The sequence below is a fragment of the Oncorhynchus masou genome, unplaced genomic scaffold, assembly GCF_036934945.1.
Source record: "Oncorhynchus masou masou isolate Uvic2021 unplaced genomic scaffold, UVic_Omas_1.1 unplaced_scaffold_1564, whole genome shotgun sequence".
Taxonomy (NCBI): Eukaryota; Metazoa; Chordata; class Actinopteri; order Salmoniformes; family Salmonidae; genus Oncorhynchus; species Oncorhynchus masou.
Window position 1 is genome coordinate 18,551 of NW_027005701.1, and position 18,950 is coordinate 37,500.

At 47.7% G+C, this 18,950-nt stretch overlaps 1 protein-coding gene across 1 annotated transcript in view; it reads right to left on the reverse strand.

Annotated features, from left to right (window-relative positions):
• LOC135531254 (ryanodine receptor 2-like) overlaps positions 1-18,950 on the reverse strand; it is a gene marked incomplete at its 5' end in the record, with an annotated part of 111,308 nt that overhangs the window by 10,965 nt on the left and 81,393 nt on the right. The window contains 2 exons of the mRNA XM_064959381.1: positions 14,170-14,291; positions 18,583-18,747. Of these exons, the coding sequence (XP_064815453.1) occupies positions 14,170-14,291; positions 18,583-18,747 (287 nt within the window). The remainder of the gene's footprint in view (positions 1-14,169; positions 14,292-18,582; positions 18,748-18,950) is intronic.

Below are 18,950 nucleotides of genomic sequence, written 5' to 3' on the forward strand. Positions count from 1 at the left end.
TGTAGGCTACTGTATCTGTCTGTGTAGGCTACTGTATCTGTCTGTGTATGCTATTGTATATGTATGTGTATTCTACTGTATCTGTCTGTGTAGTCTACTGTATATGTCTGTGTAGGCTACTGTATCTGTCTGTGTAGGCTACTGTATCTGTCTGTGTAGGCTACTGTATCTGTCTGTGTAGTCTACTGTATCTGTCTGTGTAGTCTACTGTATCTGTCTGTGTAGTCTACTGTATCTGTCTGTGTAGGCTACTATATCTGTCTGTGTAGGCTACTGTATCTGTCTGTGTAGGCTACTGTGTCTGTGTAGGCTACTGTATATGTCTGTGTAGTCTACTGTATCTGTCTGTGTAGGCTACTGTATTTGTCTGTGTAGTCTACTGTATCTGTATGTGTAGTCTACTGTATCTGTCTGTGTAGGCTACTGTATCTGTGTAGGCTACTGTATCTGTGTAGGCTACTGTATCTGTGTAGGCTACTGTATCTGTGTAGTCTACTGTATCTGTGTAGTCTACTGTATCTGTATGTGTAGTCTACTGTATCTGTATGTGTAGTCTACTGTATCTGCCTGTGTAGGCTACTGTATCTGTCTGTGTAGGCTACTGTATCTGTATGTGTAGTCTACTGTATCTGTATGTGTAGTCTACTGTATCTGTCTGTGTAGTCTACTGTATCTGTATGTGTAGTCTACTGTATCTGTCTGTGTAGGCTAATGTATCTGTGTAGGCTACTGTATCTGTGTAGGCTACTGTATCTGTCTGTGTAGTCTACTGTATCTGTGTAGGATAATGTATCTGTGTAGGCTACTGTATCCGTGTAGGCTAATGTATATGTCTGTGTAGTCTACTGTATCTGTCTGTGTAGGCTACTGTATCTGGCTGTGTAATCTACTGTATCTGTGTAGGCTAATGTATCTGTGTAGTCTACTGTATCTGTGTAGGCTACTGTATCTACCTGTGTAGGCTACTGTATCTGTGTAGGCTACTGTATCTGTGTAGGCTACTGTATCTGTGTGTAGGCTACTGTATCTGTGTAGGCTACTGTATATGTGTAGGCTACTGTATCTGTATGTGTAGTCTACTGTATCTGTATGTGTAGTCTAATGTATCTGTGTAGGCTACTGTATCGGTATGTGTAGTCTACTGTATCTGTATGTGTAGTCTACTGTATCTGCCTGTGTAGGCTACTGTATCTGTGTAGGCTACTGTATCTGTATGTGTAGGCTACTGTATCTGTGTAGGCTACTGTATCTGTGTAGGCTACTGTATCTGTGTAGGCTCCTGTATATGTCTGTGTAGTCTACTGTATCTGTGTAGGCTAATGTATATGTCTGTGTAGGCTACTGTATCTGTCTGTGTAATCTACTGTATCTGTGTAGGCTAATGTATCTGTGTAGGCTACTGTATCTGTGTAGGCTACTGTATTTGTCTGTGTAATCTACTGTATCTGTGTAGGCTAATGTATCTGTGTAGTCTACTGTATCTGTGTAGTCTACTGTATCTGTATGTGTAGTCTACTGTATCTGTATGTGTAGTCTACTGTATCTGCCTGTGTAGGCTACTGTATCTGTCTGTGTAGGCTACTGTATCTGTATGTGTAGTCTACTGTATCTGTATGTGTAGTCTACTGTATCTGTATGTGTAGTCTACTGTATCTGTATGTGTAGTCTACTGTATCTGTCTGTGTAGGCTAATGTATCTGTGTAGGCTACTGTATCTGTGTAGGCTACTGTATCTGTCTGTGTAGTCTACTGTATCTGTGTAGGATAATGTATCTGTGTAGGCTACTGTATCTGTGTAGGCTAATGTATATGTCTGTGTAGTCTACTGTATCTGTCTGTGTAGGCTACTGTATCTGGCTGTGTAATCTACTGTATCTGTGTAGGCTAATGTATCTGTGTAGTCTACTGTATCTGTGTAGGCTACTGTATCTACCTGTGTAGGCTACTGTATCTGTGTAGGCTACTGTATCTGTGTAGGCTACTGTATCTGTGTAGGCTACTGTATCTGTGTGTAGGCTACTGTATCTGTGTAGGCTACTGTATATGTGTAGGCTACTGTATCTGTATGTGTAGTCTACTGTATCTGTATGTGTAGTCTAATGTATCTGTGTAGGCTACTGTATCGGTATGTGTAGTCTACTGTATCTGCCTGTGTAGGCTACTGTATCTGTGTAGGCTACTGTATCTGTATGTGTAGGCTACTGTATCTGTGTAGGCTACTGTATCTGTGTAGGCTACTGTATCTGTGTAGGCTCCTGTATATGTCTGTGTAGTCTACTGTATCTGTGTAGGCTACTGTATCTGTGTAGGCTACTGTATCTGTATGTGTAGTCTACTGTATCTGTATGTGTAGTCTACTGTATCTGCCTGTGTAGGCTACTGTATCTGTGTAGGCTACTGTATCTGTGTAGGCTACTGTATCTGTGTAGGCTACTGTATCTGTGTATGTAGTCTACTGTGTGTGTGTAGTATACTGTATGCGTGTACTGTGTGTCCTCATGTTTCACCTAGAGGAGTGTGTGTCTCCATGTTTCACCTAGAGCAGTGTGTGTCCCCATGTTTCACCTAGAGGAGTGTGTGTCCCCATGTTTCACCTAGAGGAGTGTGTGTCTCCATGTTTCACCTAGAGGAGTGTGTACTGTGTGTCTCCATGTTTCACCTAGAGGAGTGTGTGTCTCCATGTTTCACCTAGAGGAGTGTGTGTCTCCATGTTTCACCTAGAGGAGTGTGTGTCCTCATGTTTCACCTAGAGGAGTGTGTGTCCTCATGTTTCACCTAGAGGAGTGTGTGTCCCCATGTTTCACCTAGAGGAGTGTGTACTGTGTGTCTCCATGTTTCACCTAGAGGACTGTGTGTCTCCATGTTTCACCTAGAGCAGTGTGTGTCTCCATGTTTCACCTAGAGGAGTGTGTGTCCTCATGTTTCACCTAGAGGAGTGTGTGTCCCCATGTTTCACCTAGAGGAGTGTGTGTCTCCATGTTTCACCTAGAGGAGTGTGTGTCTCCATGTTTCACCTAGAGGAGTGTGTACTGTGTGTCTCCATGTTTCACCTAGAGGAGTGTGTGTCCCCATGTTTCACCTAGAGCAGTGTGTGTCTCCATGTTTCACCTAGAGGAGTGTGTACTGTGTGTCTCCATGTTTCACCTAGAGGAGTGTGTGTCCCCATGTTTCACCTAGAGGAGTGTGTGTCTCCATGTTTCACCTAGAGGAGTGTGTGTCCTCATGTTTCACCTAGAGGAGTGTGTGTCTCCATGTTTCACCTAGAGGAGTGTGTGTCTCCATGTTTCACCTAGAGGAGTGTGTGTCCCCATGTTTCACCTAGAGGGGTGTGTACTGTGTGTCTCCATGTTTCACCTAGAGGAGTGTGTACTGTGTGTCTCCATGTTTCACCTAGAGGACTGTGTGTCTCCATGTTTCACCTAGAGCAGTGTGTGTCTCCATGTTTCACCTAGAGGAGTGTGTGTCTCCATGTTTCACCTAGAGGAGTGTGTGTCCTCATGTTTCACCTAGAGGAGTGTGTGTCCCCATGTTTCACCTAGAGGAGTGTGTGTCCCCATGTTTCACCTAGAGGAGTGTGTGTCCCCATGTTTCACCTAGAGGAGTGTGTGTCCCCATGTTTCACCTAGAGTAGTGTGTGTCTCCATGTTTCACCTAGAGGAGTGTGTGTCCCCATGTTTCACCTAGAGGAGTGTGCGTCTCCATGTTTCACCTAGAGGAGTGTGTACTGTGTGTCCCCATGTTTCACCTAGAGCAGTGTGTGTCCCCATGTTTCACCTAGAGCAGTGTGTGTCCCCATGTTTCACCTAGAGCAGTATGTGTCTCCATGTTTCACCTAGAGGAGTGTGTGTCCCGATGTTTCACCTAGAGTAGTGTGTGTCTCCATGTTTCACCTAGAGGAGTGTGTGTCTCCATGTATCACCTAGAGCAGTGTGTACTGTGTGTCTCCATGTTTCACCTAGAGCAGTGTGTACTGTGTGTCTCCATGTTTCACCTAGAGCAGTGTGTACTGTGTGTCTCCATGTTTCACCTAGAGCAATGTGTACTGTGTGTCTCCATGTTTCAACTAGAGCAGTGTGTGTCTCCATGTTTCACCTAGAGCAGTGTGTACTGTGTGTCTCCATGCTTCACCTAGAGCAGTGTGTACTGTGTGTCTCCATGCTTCACCTAGAGCAGTGTGTACTGTGTGTCTCCATGCTTCAACTAGAGCAGTGTGTACTATGTGTCTCCATGTTTCACCTAGAGCAGTGTGTACTGTGTGTCTCCATGCTTCACCTAGATCAGTGTGTACTGTGTGTCTCCATGCTTCACCTAGAGCAGTGTGTACTGTGTGTCCCCATGTTTCACCTAGAGCAGTGTGTACTGTGTGTCTCCATGTTTCACCTAGAGCAGTGTGTACTGTGTGTCTCCATGCTTCACCTAGAGCAGTGTGTACTGTGTGTCTCCATGTTTCACCTAGATCAGTGTGTACTGTGTGTCTCCATGTTTCACCTAGAGCAGTGTGTACTGTGTGTCTCCATGCTTCACCTAGAGCAGTGTGTACTGTGTGTCTCCATGTTTCACCTAGAGCAGTGTGTACTGTGTGTCTCCATGTTTCACCTAGAGCAGTGTGTACTGTGTGTCTCCATGTTTCACCTAGAGCAGTGTGTGTCTCCATGTTTCACCTAGAGCAGTGTGTACTGTGTGTCTCCATGCTTCACCTAGAGCAGTGTGTACTGTGTGTCTCCATGCTTCACCTAGAGCAGTGTGTACTGTGTGTCTCCATGCTTCAACTAGAGCAGTGTGTACTGTGTGTCTCCATGTTTCACCTAGAGCAGTGTGTACTGTGTGTCTCCATGCTTCACCTAGATCAGTGTGTACTGTGTGTCTCCATGCTTCACCTAGAGCAATGTGTACTGTGTGTCCCCATGTTTCACCTAGAGCAGTGTGTACTGTGTGTCTCCATGTTTCACCTAGAGCAGTGTGTACTGTGTGTCTCCATGCTTCACCTAGAGCAGTGTGTACTGTGTGTCTCCATGTTTCACCTAGAGCAGTGTGTACTGTGTGTCTCCATGTTTCACCTAGAGCAGTGTGTACTGTGTGTCTCCATGCTTCACCTAGAGCAGTGTGTACTGTGTGTCTCCATGCTTCACCTAGAGCAGTGTGTACTGTGTGTCTCCATGTTTCACCTAGATCAGTGTGTACTGTGTGTCTCCATGTTTCACCTAGAGCAGTGTGTACTGTGTGTCTCCATGCTTCACCTAGAGCAGTGTGTACTGTGTGTCTCCATGCTTCACCTAGAGCAGTGTGTACTGTGTGTCTCCATGTTTCACCTAGAGCAGTATGTACTGTGTGTCTCCATGCTTCACCTAGAGCAGTGTGTACTGTGTGTCTCCATGCTTCACCTAGAGCAGTGTGTACTGTGTGTCTCCATGCTTCACCTAGAGCAGTGTGTACTGTGTGTCCCCATGCTTCACCTAGAGCAGTGTGTGTCTCCATGCTTCACCTAGAGGAGTGTGTACTGTGTGTCCCCATGCTTCACCTAGAGCAGTGTGTACTGTGTGTCTCCATGCTTCACCTAGAGCAGTGTGTACTGTGTGTCTCCATGCTTCACCTAGAGCAGTGTGTACTGTGTGTCCCCATGCTTCACCTAGAGCAGTGGGTACTGTGTGTCTCCATGCTTCACCTAGAGCAGTGTGTACTGTGTGTCTCCATGCTTCACCTAGAGCAGTGTGTACTGTGTGTCCCCATGCTTCACCTAGAGCAGTGTGTACTGTGTGTCTCCATGCTTCACCTAGAGCAGTGTGTACTGTGTGTCCCCATGCTTCACCTAGAGCAGAGTGTACTGTGTGTCTCCATGCTTCACCTAGAGCAGTGTGTACTGTGTGTCCCCATGTTTCACCTAGAGCAGTGTGTACTGTGTGTCTCCATGCTTCACCTAGAGCAGTGTGTACTGTGTGTCTCCATGCTTCACCTAGAGCAGTGTGTACTGTGTGTCTCCATGCTTCACCTAGAGCAGTGTGTACTGTGTGTCTCCATGCTTCACCTAGATCAGTGTGTACTGTGTGTCTCCATGCTTCACCTAGAGCAGTGTGTACTGTGTGTCTCCATGTTTCACCTAGAGCAGTGTGTACTGTGTGTCTCCATGCTTCACCTAGAGCAGTGTGTACTGTGTGTCTCCATGCTTCACCTAGAGCAGTGTGTACTGTGTGTCTCCATGCTTCACCTAGAGCAGTGTGTACTGTGTGTCTCCATGCTTCACCTAGAGCAGTGTGTACTGTGTGTCTCCATGCTTCACCTAGAGCAGTGTGTACTGTGTGTCTCCATGCTTCACCTAGAGCAGTGTGTACTGTGTGTCCCCATGCTTCACCTAGAGCAGTGTGTACTGTGTGTCTCCATGTTTCACCTAGAGCAGTGTGTACTGTGTGTCTCCATGCTTCACCTAGAGCAGTGTGTACTGTGTGTCTCCATGCTTCACCTAGAGCAGTGTGTACTGTGTGTCTCCATGCTTCACCTAGAGCAGTGTGTACTGTGTGTCCCCATGCTTCACCTAGAGCAGAGTGCTTCACCTAGAGCAGAGTGTACTGTGTGTCTCCATGCTTCACCTAGAGCAGTGTGTACTGTGTGTCTCCATGTTTCACCTAGAGGACTGTGTGTCTCCATGTTTCACCTAGAGCAGTGTGTGTCTCCATGTTTCACCTAGAGGAGTGTGTGTCCTCATGTTTCACCTAGAGGAGTGTGTGTCCCCATGTTTCACCTAGAGGAGTGTGTGTCTCCATGTTTCACCTAGAGGAGTGTGTGTCTCCATGTTTCACCTAGAGGAGTGTGTACTGTGTGTCTCCATGTTTCACCTAGAGGAGTGTGTGTCCCCATGTTTCACCTAGAGGAGTGTGTGTCTCCATGTTTCACCTAGAGGAGTGTGTACTGTGTGTCTCCATGTTTCACCTAGAGGAGTGTGTGTCTCCATGTTTCACCTAGAGGAGTGTGTGTCTCCATGTTTCACCTAGAGGAGTGTGTGTCCTCATGTTTCACCTAGAGGAGTGTGTGTCCTCATGTTTCACCTAGAGGAGTGTGTGTCCCCATGTTTCACCTAGAGGAGTGTGTACTGTGTGTCTCCATGTTTCACCTAGAGGACTGTGTGTCTCCATGTTTCACCTAGAGCAGTGTGTGTCTCCATGTTTCACCTAGAGGAGTGTGTGTCCTCATGTTTCACCTAGAGGAGTGTGTGTCCCCATGTTTCACCTAGAGGAGTGTGTGTCTCCATGTTTCACCTAGAGGAGTGTGTGTCTCCATGTTTCACCTAGAGGAGTGTGTACTGTGTGTCTCCATGTTTCACCTAGAGGAGTGTGTGTCCCCATGTTTCACCTAGAGCAGTGTGTGTCTCCATGTTTCACCTAGAGGAGTGTGTACTGTGTGTCTCCATGTTTCACCTAGAGGAGTGTGTGTCCCCATGTTTCACCTAGAGGAGTGTGTGTCTCCATGTTTCACCTAGAGGAGTGTGTGTCCTCATGTTTCACCTAGAGGAGTGTGTGTCTCCATGTTTCACCTAGAGGAGTGTGTGTCTCCATGTTTCACCTAGAGGAGTGTGTGTCCCCATGTTTCACCTAGAGGGGTGTGTACTGTGTGTCTCCATGTTTCACCTAGAGGAGTGTGTACTGTGTGTCTCCATGTTTCACCTAGAGGACTGTGTGTCTCCATGTTTCACCTAGAGCAGTGTGTGTCTCCATGTTTCACCTAGAGGAGTGTGTGTCTCCATGTTTCACCTAGAGGAGTGTGTGTCCTCATGTTTCACCTAGAGGAGTGTGTGTCCCCATGTTTCACCTAGAGGAGTGTGTGTCCCCATGTTTCACCTAGAGGAGTGTGTGTCCCCATGTTTCACCTAGAGGAGTGTGTGTACCCATGTTTCACCTAGAGTAGTGTGTGTCTCCATGTTTCACCTAGAGGAGTGTGTGTCCCCATGTTTCACCTAGAGGAGTGTGCGTCTCCATGTTTCACCTAGAGGAGTGTGTACTGTGTGTCCCCATGTTTCACCTAGAGCAGTGTGTGTCCCCATGTTTCACCTAGAGCAGTGTGTGTCCCCATGTTTCACCTAGAGCAGTATGTGTCTCCATGTTTCACCTAGAGGAGTGTGTGTCCCGATGTTTCACCTAGAGTAGTGTGTGTCTCCATGTTTCACCTAGAGGAGTGTGTGTCTCCATGTATCACCTAGAGCAGTGTGTACTGTGTGTCTCCATGTTTCACCTAGAGCAGTGTGTACTGTGTGTCTCCATGTTTCACCTAGAGCAGTGTGTACTGTGTGTCTCCATGTTTCACCTAGAGCAGTGTGTACTGTGTGTCTCCATGTTTCAACTAGAGCAGTGTGTGTCTCCATGTTTCACCTAGAGCAGTGTGTACTGTGTGTCTCCATGCTTCACCTAGAGCAGTGTGTACTGTGTGTCTCCATGCTTCACCTAGAGCAGTGTGTACTGTGTGTCTCCATGCTTCAACTAGAGCAGTGTGTACTGTGTGTCTCCATGCTTCACCTAGAGCAGTGTGTACTGTGTGTCTCCATGCTTCACCTAGATCAGTGTGTACTGTGTGTCTCCATGCTTCACCTAGAGCAGTGTGTACTGTGTGTCCCCATGTTTCACCTAGAGCAGTGTGTACTGTGTGTCTCCATGCTTCACCTAGAGCAGTGTGTACTGTGTGTCCCCATGCTTCACCTAGAGCAGTGTGTGTCTCCATGCTTCACCTAGAGGAGTGTGTACTGTGTGTCCCCATGCTTCACCTAGAGCAGTGTGTACTGTGTGTCTCCATGCTTCACCTAGAGCAGTGTGTACTGTGTGTCTCCATGCTTCACCTAGAGCAGTGTGTACTGTGTGTCCCCATGCTTCACCTAGAGCAGTGGGTACTGTGTGTCTCCATGCTTCACCTAGAGCAGTGTGTACTGTGTGTCTCCATGCTTCACCTAGAGCAGTGTGTTCTGTGTGTCCCCATGCTTCACCTAGAGCAGTGTGTACTGTGTGTCTCCATGCTTCACCTAGAGCAGTGTGTACTGTGTGTCCCCATGCTTCACCTAGAGCAGAGTGTACTGTGTGTCTCCATGCTTCACCTAGAGCAGTGTGTACTGTGTGTCCCCATGTTTCACCTAGAGCAGTGTGTACTGTGTGTCTCCATGCTTCACCTAGAGCAGTGTGTACTGTGTGTCTCCATGCTTCACCTAGAGCAGTGTGTACTGTGTGTCTCCATGCTTCACCTAGAGCAGTGTGTACTGTGTGTCTCCATGCTTCACCTAGATCAGTGTGTACTGTGTGTCTCCATGCTTCACCTAGAGCAGTGTGTACTGTGTGTCTCCATGTTTCACCTAGAGCAGTGTGTACTGTGTGTCTCCATGCTTCACCTAGAGCAGTGTGTACTGTGTGTCTCCATGCTTCACCTAGAGCAGTGTGTACTGTGTGTCTCCATGCTTCACCTAGAGCAGTGTGTACTGTGTGTCTCCATGCTTCACCTAGAGCAGTGTGTACTGTGTGTCTCCATGCTTCACCTAGAGCAGTGTGTACTGTGTGTCTCCATGCTTCACCTAGAGCAGTGTGTACTGTGTGTCCCCATGCTTCACCTAGAGCAGTGTGTACTGTGTGTCTCCATGTTTCACCTAGAGCAGTGTGTACTGTGTGTCTCCATGCTTCACCTAGAGCAGTGTGTACTGTGTGTCTCCATGCTTCACCTAGAGCAGTGTGTACTGTGTGTCTCCATGCTTCACCTAGAGCAGTGTGTACTGTGTGTCCCCATGCTTCACCTAGAGCAGGGTGCTTCACCTAGAGCAGAGTGTACTGTGTGTCTCCATGCTTCACCTAGAGCAGTGTGTACTGTGTGTCTCCATGTTTCACCTAGAGGACTGTGTGTCTCCATGTTTCACCTAGAGCAGTGTGTGTCTCCATGTTTCACCTAGAGGAGTGTGTGTCCTCATGTTTCACCTAGAGGAGTGTGTGTCCCCATGTTTCACCTAGAGGAGTGTGTGTCTCCATGTTTCACCTAGAGGAGTGTGTGTCTCCATGTTTCACCTAGAGGAGTGTGTACTGTGTGTCTCCATGTTTCACCTAGAGGAGTGTGTGTCCCCATGTTTCACCTAGAGGAGTGTGTGTCTCCATGTTTCACCTAGAGGAGTGTGTACTGTGTGTCTCCATGTTTCACCTAGAGGAGTGTGTGTCTCCATGTTTCACCTAGAGGAGTGTGTGTCTCCATGTTTCACCTAGAGGAGTGTGTGTCCTCATGTTTCACCTAGAGGAGTGTGTGTCCTCATGTTTCACCTAGAGGAGTGTGTGTCCCCATGTTTCACCTAGAGGAGTGTGTACTGTGTGTCTCCATGTTTCACCTAGAGGACTGTGTGTCTCCATGTTTCACCTAGAGCAGTGTGTGTCTCCATGTTTCACCTAGAGGAGTGTGTGTCCTCATGTTTCACCTAGAGGAGTGTGTGTCCCCATGTTTCACCTAGAGGAGTGTGTGTCTCCATGTTTCACCTAGAGGAGTGTGTGTCTCCATGTTTCACCTAGAGGAGTGTGTACTGTGTGTCTCCATGTTTCACCTAGAGGAGTGTGTGTCCCCATGTTTCACCTAGAGCAGTGTGTGTCTCCATGTTTCACCTAGAGGAGTGTGTACTGTGTGTCTCCATGTTTCACCTAGAGGAGTGTGTGTCCCCATGTTTCACCTAGAGGAGTGTGTGTCTCCATGTTTCACCTAGAGGAGTGTGTGTCCTCATGTTTCACCTAGAGGAGTGTGTGTCTCCATGTTTCACCTAGAGGAGTGTGTGTCTCCATGTTTCACCTAGAGGAGTGTGTGTCCCCATGTTTCACCTAGAGGGGTGTGTACTGTGTGTCTCCATGTTTCACCTAGAGGAGTGTGTACTGTGTGTCTCCATGTTTCACCTAGAGGACTGTGTGTCTCCATGTTTCACCTAGAGCAGTGTGTGTCTCCATGTTTCACCTAGAGGAGTGTGTGTCTCCATGTTTCACCTAGAGGAGTGTGTGTCCTCATGTTTCACCTAGAGGAGTGTGTGTCCCCATGTTTCACCTAGAGGAGTGTGTGTCCCCATGTTTCACCTAGAGGAGTGTGTGTCCCCATGTTTCACCTAGAGGAGTGTGTGTCCCCATGTTTCACCTAGAGTAGTGTGTGTCTCCATGTTTCACCTAGAGGAGTGTGTGTCCCCATGTTTCACCTAGAGGAGTGTGCGTCTCCATGTTTCACCTAGAGGAGTGTGTACTGTGTGTCCCCATGTTTCACCTAGAGCAGTGTGTGTCCCCATGTTTCACCTAGAGCAGTGTGTGTCCCCATGTTTCACCTAGAGCAGTATGTGTCTCCATGTTTCACCTAGAGGAGTGTGTGTCCCGATGTTTCACCTAGAGTAGTGTGTGTCTCCATGTTTCACCTAGAGGAGTGTGTGTCTCCATGTATCACCTAGAGCAGTGTGTACTGTGTGTCTCCATGTTTCACCTAGAGCAGTGTGTACTGTGTGTCTCCATGTTTCACCTAGAGCAGTGTGTACTGTGTGTCTCCATGTTTCACCTAGAGCAGTGTGTACTTTGTGTCTCCATGTTTCAACTAGAGCAGTGTGTGTCTCCATGTTTCACCTAGAGCAGTGTGTACTGTGTGTCTCCATGCTTCACCTAGAGCAGTGTGTACTGTGTGTCTCCATGCTTCACCTAGAGCAGTGTGTACTGTGTGTCTCCATGCTTCAACTAGAGCAGTGTGTACTGTGTGTCTCCATGCTTCACCTAGAGCAGTGTGTACTGTGTGTCTCCATGCTTCACCTAGATCAGTGTGTACTGTGTGTCTCCATGCTTCACCTAGAGCAGTGTGTACTGTGTGTCCCCATGTTTCACCTAGAGCAGTGTGTACTGTGTGTCTCCATGTTTCACCTAGAGCAGTGTGTACTGTGTGTCTCCATGCTTCACCTAGAGCAGTGTGTACTGTGTGTCTCCATGTTTCACCTAGAGCAGTGTGTACTGTGTGTCTCCATGTTTCACCTAGAGCAGTGTGTACTGTGTGTCTCCATGCTTCACCTAGAGCAGTGTGTACTGTGTGTCTCCATGTTTCACCTAGAGCAGTGTGTACTGTGTGTCTCCATGTTTCACCTAGAGCAGTGTGTACTGTGTGTCTCCATGTTTCACCTAGAGCAGTGTGTGTCTCCATGTTTCACCTAGAGCAGTGTGTACTGTGTGTCTCCATGCTTCACCTAGAGCAGTGTGTACTGTGTGTCTCCATGCTTCACCTAGAGCAGTGTGTACTGTGTGTCTCCATGCTTCAACTAGAGCAGTGTGTACTGTGTGTCTCCATGTTTCACCTAGAGCAGTGTGTACTGTGTGTCTCCATGCTTCACCTAGATCAGTGTGTACTGTGTGTCTCCATGCTTCACCTAGAGCAGTGTGTACTGTGTGTCCCCATGTTTCACCTAGAGCAGTGTGTACTGTGTGTCTCCATGTTTCACCTAGAGCAGTGTGTACTGTGTGTCTCCATGCTTCACCTAGAGCAGTGTGTACTGTGTGTCTCCATGTTTCACCTAGAGCAGTGTGTACTGTGTGTCTCCATGTTTCACCTAGAGCAGTGTGTACTGTGTGTCTCCATGCTTCACCTAGAGCAGTGTGTACTGTGTGTCTCCATGCTTCACCTAGAGCAGTGTGTACTGTGTGTCTCCATGTTTCACCTAGATCAGTGTGTACTGTGTGTCTCCATGTTTCACCTAGAGCAGTGTGTACTGTGTGTCTCCATGCTTCACCTAGAGCAGTGTGTACTGTGTGTCTCCATGCTTCACCTAGAGCAGTGTGTACTGTGTGTCTCCATGTTTCACCTAGAGCAGTATGTACTGTGTGTCTCCATGCTTCACCTAGAGCAGTGTGTACTGTGTGTCTCCATGCTTCACCTAGAGCAGTGTGTACTGTGTGTCTCCATGCTTCACCTAGAGCAGTGTGTACTGTGTGTCCCCATGCTTCACCTAGAGCAGTGTGTGTCTCCATGCTTCACCTAGAGGAGTGTGTACTGTGTGTCCCCATGCTTCACCTAGAGCAGTGTGTACTGTGTGTCTCCATGCTTCACCTAGAGCAGTGTGTACTGTGTGTCTCCATGCTTCACCTAGAGCAGTGTGTACTGTGTGTCCCCATGCTTCACCTAGAGCAGTGGGTACTGTGTGTCTCCATGCTTCACCTAGAGCAGTGTGTACTGTGTGTCTCCATGCTTCACCTAGAGCAGTGTGTACTGTGTGTCCCCATGCTTCACCTAGAGCAGTGTGTACTGTGTGTCTCCATGCTTCACCTAGAGCAGTGTGTACTGTGTGTCCCCATGCTTCACCTAGAGCAGAGTGTACTGTGTGTCTCCATGCTTCACCTAGAGCAGTGTGTACTGTGTGTCCCCATGTTTCACCTAGAGCAGTGTGTACTGTGTGTCTCCATGCTTCACCTAGAGCAGTGTGTACTGTGTGTCTCCATGCTTCACCTAGAGCAGTGTGTACTGTGTGTCTCCATGCTTCACCTAGAGCAGTGTGTACTGTGTGTCTCCATGCTTCACCTAGATCAGTGTGTACTGTGTGTCTCCATGCTTCACCTAGAGCAGTGTGTACTGTGTGTCTCCATGTTTCACCTAGAGCAGTGTGTACTGTGTGTCTCCATGCTTCACCTAGAGCAGTGTGTACTGTGTGTCTCCATGCTTCACCTAGAGCAGTGTGTACTGTGTGTCTCCATGCTTCACCTAGAGCAGTGTGTACTGTGTGTCTCCATGCTTCACCTAGAGCAGTGTGTACTGTGTGTCTCCATGCTTCACCTAGAGCAGTGTGTACTGTGTGTCTCCATGCTTCACCTAGAGCAGTGTGTACTGTGTGTCCCCATGCTTCACCTAGAGCAGTGTGTACTGTGTGTCTCCATGTTTCACCTAGAGCAGTGTGTACTGTGTGTCTCCATGCTTCACCTAGAGCAGTGTGTACTGTGTGTCTCCATGCTTCACCTAGAGCAGTGTGTACTGTGTGTCTCCATGCTTCACCTAGAGCAGTGTGTACTGTGTGTCCCCATGCTTCACCTAGAGCAGAGTGCTTCACCTAGAGCAGAGTGTACTGTGTGTCTCCATGCTTCACCTAGAGCAGTGTGTACTGTGTGTCTCCATGTTTCACCTAGAGCAGTGTGTACTGTGTGTCTCCATGCTTCACCTAGAGCAGTGTGTACTGTGTGTCCCCACCTGATGAATCGGTTGAACAGGAAGACGGTACTGCGTATGACCCGTGCGGTACGGGACTCCTCGTGTTGCGAGCGGGACAGGGTCAACCCATCGTCCATGTGACCCTCGTGGTGCATGATGGCCTGAAACAGACACATTGTCACGTTCTGCAGACACTGAGACAGAACGGGAGAGGTTTTCTGACATGGTTAGCTTTGACACTGTTAGCTTAGCATCAAGACAGAACGGGAGGTTTCTGACTGTTATCTTTGACACTGTTAGCTTAGCATTGAGACATAACGGGAGGTTTCTGACACTGTTAGCTTAGCATTGAGACAGAACGGGAGGTTTCTGACACTGTTAGCTTAGCATAATGGCTACGCCGAAAACATCATTACACCATACTACAAATTCACACGACTCAGAGGTTAAACTGAACCTCTCTCATCAGAACATATCCCTGTCTGAAAACCCATCTTTCTGAATTGATAAATGTCACATACACAAACGGGGAGACAGAACGGCTGGCTCTTTGACACTGTTAGCTTAGCACAATAATGCTAATGGTTTTATTCATCAGAATGAGTGTGTTTCTGACACGGTTAGCTTAGCCTAATGGCTTTAATTATATGATAAGCGCAGCTTAATGGTTTTATTCCAGCGAGACGGCCTGGAGCTGATTGAGAAGAGCTCGTTAGGAAGACATTTATAAAAGTCTGTGAGTCATAACTGCTCCTGCTGGACGCCGGGATGTTAGTCGACCGGCTGAGGAAACCATGGAGACGAGCTGAGACCAGACACCTTCTCCTAGGGACCAGGCTGGGTCCGACAGTATCCTCTATAGATAACTTTGCACAGCCAGAAGAGGACTTGCTACCCCTCATAGCCTGGTTCCTCTCTAGGTTTCTTCCTAGGTCCCTGGCTTTCAAGGGAGTTTTTCCTAGCCCTCTGCACCTGCATTGCTTCTACACCTGCATTGTTTGGGGCTTCTGTACAGCACTTTGAGACTTCAGCTGATGTAAAAAGGGCTTTATAAATATATTTTATTGATTGATTGACTGGGGACTCGGCAGGGTCCTATACCTATTCCCTATGAAGTGCACTACTTTTGAACAGAGCCCTATGAGCCCTGGTCAAAAGTAGTGCCCTATGAAGTGCACTAATGTGAATAGGGTTGAAGCTGGGACGCAGGCTATGTTTTAGATCTTCTGATGAGAGTGGTTCACCTCTGGTGCTGCAGGTTGATGCCCACTCCTTTTCCCACAGCCTAAACATGGATTACATTTGAAAATGTTCCTAATTAATCTACACACAATACCAAATAATGACAAAGCAAAAAAAAAAAAGTGTTTTAGAAATGTTTGGAAATGTATAAAAACAAGAAAAAACTGAAAAACCTTATTTACAATAATAGTTATGAGATTCGGGGGATCCTGTTAACATTGATCATCCTTGAGATGTTTCTACAACTTGATTGGAGTCCGACTGTGCATTTCAGAGCAAAAACCAAGCCATGAGGTTGAAGGAATTGTCCGTAGATCTCAGAGACAGGATTGTGTCGAGGCACAGATCTGGGCAAGAGTACCAACACATTTCGGTAGCATTGAAAGATCTCCCCGAGACAGTGGCCTCCATCATTCTTTAATGGAAAAAACGTGGAACCACCAAGACTCTTCCTAGAGCTGGCCACCCAGACAAACTGAGCATTCAGGGAGAAGGGCCTTGGTCAGGGAGGTGACCAAGAACCCGATGGTCACTCTGACAGAGCTACAGAGTTCCTCTATGGAGATGGGAGAAGCTTTATGGTAGAGTGACCAGATGGAAGCCAGTCCTCAGTAAAAAAAACACATGACAACCCTCTTGGCATCACGTCTGGAGGACACCAGGCACCATCCCTACGGTTAAGCATGGTGGTGGCAGCATCACGTCTGGAGGAAACCAGGCACCATCCCTACGGTGAAGCATGGTGGTGGCAGCATCACGTCTGGAGGACACCAGGCACCATCCCTACGGTGAAGCATGGTGGTGGCAGCATCACGTCTGGAGGAAACCCGGCACCATCCCTACGGTGAAGCATGGTGGTGGCAGCATCACGTCTGGAGGAAACCAGGCACCATCCCTACGGTGAAGCATGGTGGTGGCAGCATCACGTCTGGAGGACACCAGGCACCATCCCTACGGTGAAGCATGGTGGTGGCAGCATCACGTCTGGAGGAAACCCGGCACCATCCCTACGGTGAAGCATTATGGTGGTTGGTGCTCCGGGGTTCTCAGGACCTCAGACTGGGGTGAAGGTTCACCTTCCAATAGGACTACGACCAAACCACACAGCCAAGACAACGCAGGAGTGGCTTTGGACAAGTCCCTGAATGCTCTTGAGTGGCCCAGCCAGAGCCCAAACTTGAACCCCATCGAACATCTCTGGAGAGACCTGAAAATAGCTGTGCAGCGAGGTTCCACATCCAACCTGACAGAGCTTGAGAGGATCTGCAGAGAAGAATGGGAAAAACTCCCCAAATAAAGGTGTGCCAAGTTTGTAGCGTCCTAACCAAGAAGACTCAAAGCTGTAATCTCTTCCAAAGGTTATTCAACAAAGTACTGAGTAAAGGGTCTGAAAACTTATTTAAATGTAAAATTTCAGTTGTGTTTTTTTATACATTTGCAAAAATTTCTAAAACTTTTTTTTTTTTGCTTTGTCCTTATGGGGTATTGTGATGTCATTATGTGGTATTGTGATGTCAGTATGGTGTATTGTGATGTCATTATGGGGTATTGTGATGTCATTATGGGGTATTGTGATGTCATTATGGGGTATTGTGATGTCATTATGGGGTATTGTCATGTCATTATGGGGTATTGTAATGTCATTATGGGGTATTGTCATGTCATTATGGGGTATTGTAATGTCATTATGGGGTATTGTGGGTCAGAGGAGCAGAGAGCAGAGGAGACAGTGATGTGATGTATGTTAATGGCTGTACTGTATTGTGGGTCAGAGGAGCAGAGAGGAGAGGAGACAGTGATGTGCTGTATGTTAAGGGCTGTACTGTATTGTGGGTCAGAGGAGCAGAGAGGAGAGGAGACAGTGATGTGCTGTATGTTAAGGGCTGTACTGTATTGTGGGTCAGAGGAGCAGAGAGGAGAGGAGACAGTGATGTGCTGTATGTTAAGGGCTGTACTGTATTGTGGGTCAGAGGAGCAGAGAGGAGAGGAGACAGTGATGTGCTGTATGTTAAGGGCTGTACTGTATTGTGGGTCAGAGGAGCAGAGAGCAGAGGAGACAGTGATGTGCTGTATGTTAAGGGCTGTACTGTATTGTGGGTCAGAGGAGCAGAGAGGAGAGGAGACAGTGATGTGCTGTATGTTAATGGCTGTACTGTATTGTGGGTCAGAGGAGCAGAGAGCAGAGGAGACAGTGATGTGCTGTATGTTAAGGGCTGTACTGTATTGTGGGTCAGAGGAGCAGAGAGGAGACAGTGATGTGCTGTATGTTAATGGCTGTACTGTATTGTGGGTCAGAGGAGCAGAGAGGAGAGAAGACAGTGATGTGCTGTATGTTAAGGGCTGTACTGTATTGTGGGTCAGAGGAGCAGAGAGGAGACAGTGATGTGCTGTATGTTAATGGCTGCACTGTATTGTGGGTCAGAGGAGCAGAGAGTAGAGGAGACAGTGATGTGCTGTATGTTAATGGCTGTACTGTATTGTGGGTCAGAGGAGCAGAGAGGAGACAGTGATGTGCTGTATGTTAATGGCTGTACTGTATTGTGGGTCAGAGGAGCAGAGAGGAGACAGTGATGTGCTGTATGTTAATGGCTGTACTGTATTGTGGGTCAGAGGAGCAGAGAGGAGAGGAGACAGTGATGTGCTGTATGTTAAGGGCTGTACTGTATTGTGGGTCAGAGGAGCAGAGAGGAGACAGTGATGTGCTGTATGTTAATGGCTGCACTGTATTGTGGGTCAGAGGAGCAGAGAGTAGAGGAGACAGTGATGTGCTGTATGTTAATGGCTGTACTGTATTGTGGGTCAGAGGAGCAGAGAGGAGACAGTGATGTGCTGTATGTTAATGGCTGTACTGTATTGTGGGTCAGAGGAGCAGAGAGTAGAGGAGACAGTGATGTGCTGTATGTTAATGGCTGTACTGTATTGTGGGTCAGAGGAGCAGAGAGGAGACAGTGATGTGCAGTATGTTAATGGCTGTACTGTATTGTGGGTCAGAGGAGCAGAGAGGAGACAGTGATGTGCTGTATGTTAAGGGCTGTACTGTGTTGTGGGTCAGAGGAGCAGAGAGCAGAGGAGACAGTGATGTGCTGTATGTTAAGGGCTGTACTGTATTGTGGGTCAGAGGAGCAGAGAGCAGAGGAGACAGTGATGTGCTGTATGTTAAGGGCTGTACTGTGTTGTGGGTCCGAGGAGCAGAGAGGAGATGTGCTGTACCTTCCTCTGCACGCCGCCCATGCGTGCACACTTAGCGTCCATGGCCTGGTAGGTGAGCCACAGACAGGTGTCCACATGTTGGACATAACACACGGAGTCCCCATACTTGATGTCAGGAACACCCATCCCGTCCACCTCCTTCTTTGGCCCCAAGTCCAGCTTTTCCTGGGGAAGGAAGCAGATGAGACATGATGATTAATGAACATCATTTATAATACAAGGGACAAGGGGTTGTAGTTCGGTATGAAGCACAGCTGAGTGCCAGCATTGTGATATATTCATTATTAACATACTGTAGTGCAGAATGACCCCTGCTCTGACCCCTCTCTCTCTCTCTCTCTCTCTCTCTCGGTATGAAGCACAGCTGA